Below are 11,221 nucleotides of genomic sequence, written 5' to 3' on the forward strand. Positions count from 1 at the left end.
AAGGTTAGAAGTCTAAAGCAAGAACATCATTCCTCAGCATTATTATTATTAATATGAACTTTATTATTTCTTTTCTAACATTCTTTAATACGAGCTTCATTTCTTTTTATTAATTATTATTAATACTTTTATTCTTTTCTTCTCTAATTATAAATCTCCTTATAATAATTTTTTGATCGGATATTTTTTTGTACTAATAAATTTTTTTCTCTATTTTTTGTCAAAAATAATTTATATTAGAAAAAAAGATAAAAATAAATTTTAAGATTCAAATTTAAATAAGATGTGCAAAGAATAACTATTGAATTCATTTGGTCGATTTAAACACTTTGTATTATTGTCATTGAAAATTTCAAATACTATTATAAAATTCTAGATTTTTTTATTTTATTGTTCTTAAATTATATATTATCCATGTATTTGAAGAGTTTCATCTTTTTGAAAATAAAGTGTGACATTATATACTTTTTAGATACAATAAATGAATAATAAGGTTAAAGTGAGTAACAAAATTGATTATAAATAAGATACAAATTTTTAGAATTTCTAGCACAATTAACAAATTTTTAGTTTCAAAATAATTATTTACTCTATTTTTTATCTTTTATTTGATTTTTTATAATTTTTCTTGATTTTTTTAATTAATTATGATTGTAATAACTCATCATAAATTTGTATTTTGTAAAAAAAAATTATCAATCATAAAACACAGAAGATTTAACCAAAAAATTTAAAAAATCTTGATTAATCACAAAATAAAAAATTATGAATGGTGCTTTAATTATGTTATAAAATACAAATTGGGACAATTTAAAATTAGTTTTTTACCGTTAATGTTAACTTCAATCATAATAAGGTAAAAAGTAAAAATTGTATATAATAATTTAATTTTATTATTTATACTACCAAAATTATTCTTTAATGTATTATATCCTATTTATTTTTATTCATTGATAATCTTTAGTTTTCTATTTTTAATAAAAATTTGAATTGATTAAATAGATTATTTTTATTAGTAATATAATTATTGTGATATTTACTTTGTTCAGTAATATTTTTTAATTTATTTAATCTGATTAATCATCTCTTTCTTATTTTATGCTAATTTAATTAATTAAAGTTAATAAATTTCAGTTATTTTAATTCTTGCAACTTTTTATTATAATAATGTATTTCTATTAATGTATTAATATAATTTTAATATTTATATGCCACTAATAATAATAATATATAATATGTCTAATTGTAAAAAATTTACTATTTTTTATACTATTAGATTAGATATATTTATATTCAATTTATTTGATTATTTAATTAAAATTAATTATATTAAAACATTATATTAATATTGTGGTAGACTAATTATATTATTATTCATTAATTATATTAAAAGATTAAGATTATGATAGATTATCATTATTTTATTATTTTTATTTTTTTATATTAATTCAGATGTTTAGCTTCTTTTTATTATTATTTTTTATTCTCTTATTCTATGTGTTTATTCTCATAAATCTTGCTAAAATAAAGTACTGTATATCTTATTTTTATTCTTCTTTTATATACATATAAAATTTATTATATTATTTCTCTTCCATCTAATAATTTTGTTTCTCTTCTATTTATATTTCTTTCCTTCAATACTTTATTGGTTCTTATTTTTCTAAATTTTATTTTAATTTATGTATTTGTTCTTACTATATCCAATTTTTTTTTATTTATGTGTAATATACATTCTTATATATGTTATAGAAATATGATTTGATTCCATTAACTTACCAATTTTTTTTGAAAAATCTAAAGCTAAAGCACAAAATTATATTTATAGATATTTTACTTTAATTTTTTAACTAAAAAAATATAATATTTTTTGTCATATTAGTTGGAATTCAAAGTTAAATATGAATATTAATTTTTAAAATAGAATAAATATATTTTAAATTTTTTGCATCTAAAAATAATATTCTATCAATGTTAGAATTATTTAGATGGATAAGTAATAGTGAATATAGAATTATTTAGGATGAATAGAACTAAGTACATCTTTTTATTGAAAATACGAATTTAAAAACATTATATTCAATTCTCAATAGTTAACCTCTCATTGAACCATTTTATTTTCAAAAGATTTTTGAAAAAATGAAATAGTTTTAGATGTATAAATTTTATAAAAATTTAATTAATTTAAGATATTTATTATCGTTGATTAAAAAAGTAAATTGAAATGACAATTTAATATTTCTATACTCTTAAAATATTATTTATTTATTTTTCATGCATTCTTTATCATCCAATGATCACATTAATATAATTTAATTCAATAAAATTATTTATTATCATTTGATTGAATAAAATTTTTATTTTAGTTGAAAATTTTAGGATTTATCAATCTCAAGATCATCCATGTTAAATCATTAAAAAATATAACTAAGAGCACGGAAACGTCTCTTCATTCGAGAGTATGATTGAGATCAGAGAGCTTGGCTCTTGTGGTTCTTTGATCTTCGTCAACCAAAATTTTCTGTATTTTTTATAGGGTTGAATCACAATTTTACTGTGAGAAAAGAACTATGAAGGCGAGTTTGATGTGTTGGAGACCAAAATTCTAAAGTCATTATTTATATTTGAGTGTGACACTCATTAAACCCTAAAACTCAAATAAAATAGTATCTATGATTTTAATCTCATTTATCCAAATCAAAAGTAATAATAACTTATTTAATTTAACATTTATGACAATAAATGAGATCACTATTATATAAGTCATTTAATGTGAAATTACTTAATTTACGATTATAATTAATATATGTATTATTCATAAATATATTAAGAAATAATAATTTTCTAACGATCTTCTAGCTACTTGGGTTATAAATATATTTTTTCCTGAGATAACCTCTTATAAATTTTACGTGTAAATCTGAATGTTATTTCTCTTATTACTTTAATAATCTGGTCTATCTCATATATTAGTTATGAAATTACCGAAACTTTTATCACATTAGTGTCACAACACAATTACGATGATCCCATACTAAAATACTAAATCACATAGATCAAATTTGGATGAGAAAATTCAGAAATTACATTAAAAAATGATCTCATGCATGTCTATTTTTAACTTGAATAAAAATTCTATTTTATTCAGTGACAGACTCAGATAAAACTGCAACGGCAATATCCGGGCATAGCGAAGGTGACTAAGTGATAAGTTTGTAGAAGAAGAAGAGAAGAACTTAACAGACTTATAATGAGAGAGAGAGACAGAGAGAGAGAGAGAGAGAGATAGAGGGAAATTTACCTAGAAAAAAGAAACTTGGCAGGAGAATGGTGGCGACGGGCTTAACAACGACGGTAACGGGATGAGCAGCGATGATGACATAAGCTGTGAACAATGACGGACCCAGAAAAATTTAGTAATGGGGACAAAAATATAACAAAATTTAGGTATAGATATTTTTTTGCTTCCCACGATATTCAACAAGTTAAGGACTAATCCGTCATGAATTTGAATTCCATTTAAGAATCTACAATTGGCCGGCAACGAGTTGTTATACATACGAGACAAAATTCGAACCCTCAATACTTATTTAAGCAGACGACTAAGTTGATCACTTGATCAATCTAAATTGGTTTAGATATATTCAAAATTTAAAATTAGAACTATCTAATACATATTGATAAGAACTATAAATATACACACAATCATTATTATAATATTTAAAATAATAAAAATATAATTTCATACACATAGTATAATATTTAAAATAACAAAAAAATATTTATAAAGACTTTTTTATTTTTAACATGATTAAATATTATTTTTTATATATTTTTTTTAAACAATTATTTACTTATTTGTCAAATCTACTTATTATAATTTTTATAGTATAAATAAATTTTTTAACCAAAATAATTATAGTATATTAATATATAGATAATATATTTTTTTATCTTAAACAATTTTTAAAAAATCACTAATAATTTAAGTTGTATTTAATTAGAAAACTAAGTTTTAATTTAATTATTAATTAATTAACTAATATAATATAATTAATTATCACTAATTTTTTAGTGTATTTATTTATTTTTCATACTAAATCAAATTTAACAATATAATTATTATTATGTGTTAAGTTTAACAAAATATTTTTTAACATAAAATACAAAAGAACTATTTATATTTTATTTTGAGACAAATATAATATAATAAGTGGTATATATGTATATAAGTATTACTTTTTTTTTTAATTTGTGGGGGCAAATGCCCCCTCTATATTAAACGTGGGTCCATCTCTGGCTGTGAAGAAAGATGGGAGTTGTGAATAGGTAAGCAACGATGGACTCAGCAACAACATGACAGGAGTTATGTGGTTTTTTTTGTGAAGAAGTCGAGAAGAAGAAGATTTTAGGTGAGGATGATTGAGTTTATCTTGCATGGCTATAAAGTATAGACCGAAGCTATGAATCATGTGTAATGTGAGGCAAATTCTAATTCCTAAAAAGTGTTTATATGTATATATTCGGGGCGAGTACACTCTAAACCCGTCCATACCCTGTCTTGAGCAAAATCTGCCTCGACTCGGGTCAAGTTATTACCCTTTTCATCCGGGTATGGACGGGTCGGGTACCTGCGTATTCAAAAACTCCAGCTAAGTCTAACCATGTATTGATACTCTATTTATTAAGGGTTTATCGCTAGCCAATGGATTGCTATATACACAAGGCGAGATTCTAACTCCTAATAGTTGTTTAAGCGGACGAGACAGATGATCACTTAACAAACTCAAATTGATTAAGACAAATACTAATTATTTTTAATATTTTAATATTAAAAATTTTGAGAGTTTTATTTTAATTATAACTTTATAAAATATTTATAATAATAATTACTATATATATTATTTAATTTTTTTAATAAAATTTTTAATATAATTTTATGTATTATCCCGTACAAGGTACGGGAACATACACTAGTTGTTTATAAAAAAAAAAAACCGAGTTTATGTTACTGTTAGAATAATATAATTACGATAAATTAGTATTATTTAGTATATCTGAATATTTATTATAGGAGATTACGTTTTTATTATTTCGATTCTCTTAGTACCTATAAATATCTTTTTATATTGTATCATTCTATACAATTTGAATAGACAACTTGAACACACTCAATAATATACAAATCTTTTTTGCAGTTTAGTCTCTTATTTTTAACCGTTACAAAGGTAATAGATTATAACCACAATTTCTTCTGGTTTTTTAGTCCCATTTCAATATTAAAAAAAATTTATAACCACAAATTCTTAAATACAGATGTGTTTTGTGACGGATTAATTATTTATCTGTCAAATTAAAAAGTGTCGTAAAAAGATATTAAAAAATACTGATGGAATGAGAACATATTAAAAATTTTTTCACAAATACTACACGAACAATTCTTTCATGTACAATTTGATACCATAATAATAATAATAATAATAATAATAATAATAATAATAATAATAATAATAATAATAATAATTTTTTATGTATAATAATATAGTTTAAGATGGTTTTGAAATACACTAAATTACACAAATAACACAACTCTAAAATAATTATATAGGTAGTTATACACATTAGTTGTTCATGTAGTATTTACGAAACATTTTACTTTTTCCTTTTGATAAATGAAAATCAAATAAAAACAAACTAAATAATAATAATAAAAAGCCAAAAAGTATAATTTGCCAATACATTTATCATTATTCCTTATGTATGTTGAGAGTTTTCTACACCTTTGATATGAAAAAAGTTTTTATACTTCGAACCAGCTATCCCATTTAGTTAGGGAAAATTTTTAGAAGTATTAGAAAAATGGAATAAGAAAAAAGTTGGAAACAAAATTAAAATAACCTCTAAAAACTCCCTCACATTATGTGGCAAATTACAATTAAAATCTCAATCAACAGAGATGTTAATCAACATTTTACACTGCCATTCTTTGAAACGAAAAATAAATAAAAAAATGAAAGAAGAAGAAGAAAGAGATGAATGAGAACTAGGTACTAGGTTTTGAGTCCTCATTGTTCAATGGGGTTACCTTTCCTTCATTTCCTTTGTTACTTGAACAATCTTTAACTCCATTTTGTTGTTGTCCTTCTCTTGATAACTTCATGTCAATTCCATTATTATTAATATTATTATCACTATGATTATTTGTTGTGATAATAATCTTCAATGTTTGGCCATTGCTTGAGACTACTTTTGTAAGCTTCTCCTTTGCCATGTTCTCATATTCTTTGCCTTTACCCCACAAGACAGTGTATAGCCCCAACACTACTAATATTGAGCCTATTATGCTATACGTTATTAAGGAGGGAAAAAAAAAAAAAAAACAAGACAAGAAAAGAAAAAAAGGGAATCATTTAGTACATTATTGTGCTAATGATTGGACATGACAAATAAAAAATAGATGGAAATAAAATTTATCTTTAGTTGGAAATTTATAGTGTTTATAACTTTATATATTGATGGGGCAAATCATTTAATACCGTCCATTCAATTATATTATATTTTAAATTTAATTTTATACAATAACATCATCTAATTATATATATATATATATATAATTTTTTTAAGAAAAATAAATTTAAAAATTATTTATTTTGTTTACTAGATAAAATACGATTGGATTGTAAAATTTTTTTACTCATTCCAATGCATGAAAATTAAATCTTCACATATTAATATGGTCATCTAATTAAATTTATATACTTGTAAAAACTTTTATGTTCCGATAAAGTACTAAATTTGTCTCTTATACGTTTGGGTGTAATTCTATTTTGGTTATTAAAGTTTAAAATGTCTTATTTGAATCCAAAAAAATTTTGTTTAGTTTCAATGTAATCCCACCGTGAGATCAAAATTAAATAATTAATAAAATATCTTACATGACCGTGGATACATCAATACATTTATTTATCATTTTTCTTAGTTTTATAAAAATTATTTCATTTAAATTGTAAGAAAAATGATAAATAAATATATTGATGCATTTACGGTTGATTTTATACCACTTGAGCTTGTACTTATTTTTCAAATTATCGACCTTATTCTTGTACTGTTGTTATGTAGGATATTTCGTTAATTATTTAACTTTGATTTTACGGTGGAACTGTATTGAAGCTAAATAAAACTTTTTTGGATTCAAATAAAACACTTTAAATTTTAAAGACCAATTTAGTACTTTATCCTTTATGTTGTGAGTGACTAATGTATAGTAATATATTTATGTATATTTGTAAAAACAAAATTTTCTATATCGATAATGCATATAATTAAATATTTTGAATTAAATAAACTTCTTAAATTGATAAAACAAAATATTTAACTAGAAGAGAAGATGAGGGTAGTATATATATCATATCATGATAAATATTTTTGTATTTAATAATTAAGAGCAAATTAAATAAGATGTGTACCTTCCCACATAGAGTCTTTCATCCAAAATTAAAGAGGCTGCAATGGTAACTATGACAAGAGAAAGAGGGTTGAAAGTAGAAGCATAAAGTGGACCTCTTAATCTCACACACCATGAAATCAGAACCAAAGCTATTCCAGATGCCACTATTCCCTGATACACAAATTCATATATATTAAATAAACAATTTAATATTATTAACCCTTAATTATCTAAAAAAATAAATTAAACATGTTAATTAGTAACAACCCATGAATAAAGTTTTGTTATTTCAACAACTATACCGTATAAGCTACACTGAGGAGTTTGATATTCCAACCAAGCTTCCATTGATTCCAATTTCTTTCCATGCAAAGTGCAAATATGATTACTTGAATACATGCCATTGCTGACACCAATGCTGCACTTGAATATTGCCAGGGGAATTTTTCACTCATCTTAGCCTATAATAAAAATAAAAATAATATCACAGTGTATGCACAAATATCTTATCCTTGATTGAAAATTAAACTGGAATAAACAAAAAAGTTTGAAAATCAGACCAATAACTTTAAAGATTTAGTTGAGATTATATCAAATTTAATTTTATAATAGGATAAAGTATTAAATTAGCCCCTTACCCTTGGGCGTAATCCTGTTTTAGTCCTTAAAGTTTAAAGTGTCTTAATTGAATGCAAAAAAGTTTCATTTAACTTCAGTTTAGTCTCACCATGAGGTCAAAGATAAATAATTAACCAAATGTCCTACATTACAGCAGTATAAGAACAAGGTCGATAATTTGGAGAATAAGTACAAGCTCTAGAGGCACAAAATCAACCGTGGATGCATCAATACATGTATTTAACATTTTTTTTAGTTTTATAGAAAATATTTCATTTTAGTTATAAGAAAAATGATAAATAAATGTATTGGTGCATCCACGGTTGATTTTGTGTCTCTGGAGCTTGTATTTATTTTCCAGATTATCGACCTTGTTCTTATATTGTTGTTATGTAGACCTAACGGTGAGACTAAATTGAAGCTAAATAAAACTTTTTTAGATTCAAATAGGACACTTTAAACTTTAAGGATCAAAATAAAATTACGCCCAAACGCAGAGACTAATTTAATACTTTACCATTTTATAATACATATGATGAACAACGTTTATATTATGAAAATTAGAGTATACATGAGTGAAGAAATTAAAGAAAACCTGAAGGATCAACCACATAGAATAGCATAAACAATTTCCAAAACCAAAAGCAGAGCCCAAAACTTGATTAGTAGGAGAAATGTGTGATTGGTTGTGCTTGATCATATTGACATGATGTGTAGGCCAAATGTGAATCTCTTTGGTCTTATAGAATGTGATGATCATGACTCCACCAATCCCCATTAGAGTGCCAATAACCTTAGCCTTCCCTGTTAATGTTCTAATCTTCAACCTTTCTAATCTGACAAAATTAATTAAAGCAGTAGTTGCATGAAAAACTTAGTTATAGAATAGACCTACATTGGGAATCAATTCTAGAAAGATTTTTATAATTAAAATATATATATATATATATATATATATATATATATATATATATATATAAAGATGATTTATTCTCACATAGTAAATTGAATCATTATTAGGTATAAGCATGGTTTCACTATTTAAGATTTCACTAAAAAAAAAATGAAAAACTAAATTTTTAATGCACAAAAATTTAATTAATTTATTCATTTTCATAAATCATGTACTTATTTAATAAAAAAATATAAATTTCATGCACTCGTACTCTCAGTGTAAATCAATTTTACACGTATATTCAATTATGTAATGTCATATTAATAAAAATAACTATTTTTTACATTTACGTTGTGAATGAACATGAATGGATGCAAAATTGCAAATGGACAACCGAGTAAACGTTTATACTTTTAGTGCATCAAAATTAAATTCGAACTCGAAAAAAGTGATTATTGAAAATTATGGACTTACCCAAAACAGAGGGCTAGGATGAAGGTCACACCAGGAATAAGGTTGGTCATGGTTGAAGCATATGTTGCTGATGCAAATGCCACTGCCCTCACATATAGATTTTGTTGTAAAGTTACCCTAGATTTTGTTTTATGGAGTCATCAAAATAAATTCTTCTTTTAATAATATTTTTCTAATTTTTTCCTGGCATTTTTGAAATTCTCCTTTTTTTTAAAGTTAAATACTATATAAAAACAAAATTAAGATCACTAGTACCAACTTACCCAAATAATCCACAAAGGAATGATTGAAAGAGAACATCTGGTGTAATTTTTGGCTTGCTCTTCCTGTTTCATTGCATTTTTTTCATGGCATCAATATAAATATAATAAAAAAGAATTTTATGTTTGTGTAGTCATTTTATTATATGTCACTATATATACATAGTGAGAATGTGAGAGTTTGTAACGTGAATTACACACTTTCATTCATGTGATAGATAATACTACAAAGTTTTAATTATTTATTCATAATTAAAAATAAAAAAAGAAGAAGAAAAGATATATAATCACCTTTCCATGAAGAATGCAAGAGGAACAACAAAAGATGTTGCAAATAGGGTTCTATAGGCAATGAGGACACTCATGTTCATACCATCTTCTACAACCAATTTGTATAAAACACTAAGACCAGCATAAGCAACTTGAACAATTATCATCCCAATTGCAGGCTTAAGCCCATTTATAACATTACTAATATTTCCCATTATTATTGCTAATAATGTTAGATGTGAATTATGTACTTTATAAAGTCATTATTATGAGCATGATGATGTGCATAAGAATATATATTATTATTATTTTGATCAGTGTTAATAGTTTCAATTTGTTCTTTGAATTGCTTGTTGATCTTCTGCAGTGACAATAAGACAACCTCTCTTGAAACTATATAGGAGTCACAGAATATTCTGAATTTGCAACAATAATATGTATTAGAAAATTTGGATTGAGATTCCTTTGGCAATGACTATGGACAAGTATCTATATATTATATAGGAAAATTATTCTCCTCTTTTTTTTTTTATTAACAGTTAAATATCTATTACAGATTAACATCTTTTAAGATTCATACTATAGTATATTCAATATTCTAATATTTTATAAAATATGACATAAACTTATCATGTACTGCTGTAAATATTTTACTGTATGAAAGGTTGATTATTTTATTATGAAAAATTTGATTATTTTAGACAACTAATGATTATTTTATTAAAAATTATATAAAATATAAATAAATATACACAAATATACAGTGACTAATTTCTCGTGTTCATATAACATTTTTGTTTTGCAATATCGACTATGATATCTCATTTTTTTGGACTTTGTTAGATAGACAATGACTTTTGTGAACAATATGAACAATAGGCTTTAAAATTGGCCCAATAAAGTAAAAATACATTGCACCCCAAATTACCCACCTAAATCGTAATATTAGGATAACCATATGCACATCTAGTGAATTGAATATCCGATATATTCATTGTTCATATCGTTTAGTATTTTCATTGTCTACCTGTACTTTTCCCATTTTTTTTTTCCTTACAATAAGAGACAATTGAATGTTGGGGAATGTCAATGTGATTTTTCATTTTAGTTGAATGCATGATATAGTATTTTAAACGGTCAAATAAAATAAATTCCCTCTTTTTGTCACATACATTTTTCTATTTGTAAATCTTACACTATCTATCTTCTTTTAAAACATTAATAAGCTACAATTCAATCCTCTTGTTTCATATAAAG

General features: G+C 23.8%; 1 protein-coding gene across 1 annotated transcript; it reads right to left on the bottom strand.

The window, feature by feature from the left end:
* Positions 1–5,915: 5,915 nt before the first annotated feature.
* LOC130951855 (WAT1-related protein At1g68170-like) lies at positions 5,916–10,179 on the bottom strand. The gene is made up of 7 exons (XM_057880597.1): positions 9,986–10,179; positions 9,698–9,760; positions 9,435–9,551; positions 8,661–8,901; positions 7,750–7,908; positions 7,467–7,618; positions 5,916–6,344 (listed from the first exon to the last, which is right to left on the bottom strand). Exons 1-7 carry the CDS (start codon positions 10,177–10,179, stop codon positions 6,044–6,046), a joined length of 1,227 nt encoding a protein of 408 aa, XP_057736580.1. The 3' UTR covers positions 5,916–6,043.
* Positions 10,180–11,221: the final 1,042 nt, after the last annotated feature.

Source organism: Arachis stenosperma, chromosome 9 (assembly GCF_014773155.1).
Source record: "Arachis stenosperma cultivar V10309 chromosome 9, arast.V10309.gnm1.PFL2, whole genome shotgun sequence".
NCBI lineage: Eukaryota > Viridiplantae > Streptophyta > Magnoliopsida > Fabales > Fabaceae > Arachis > Arachis stenosperma.

Excerpts from the sequence above, each read along its gene's own strand:
- LOC130951855 (XM_057880597.1), bottom strand. The coding sequence starts at position 10,179 with ATGGGAAATATTAGTAATGTTATAAATGGGCTTAAGCCTGCAATTGGG. Across the intron at positions 9,761-9,985 it reads CTTGCATTCTTCATGGAAAG|GAAGAGCAAGCCAAAAATTA; the intron begins GTGATTATATAT and ends GCAATGAAACAG. Across the intron at positions 6,345-7,466 it reads GAAAGACTCTATGTGGGAAG|CATAATAGGCTCAATATTAG; the intron begins GTACACATCTTA and ends AATAACGTATAG.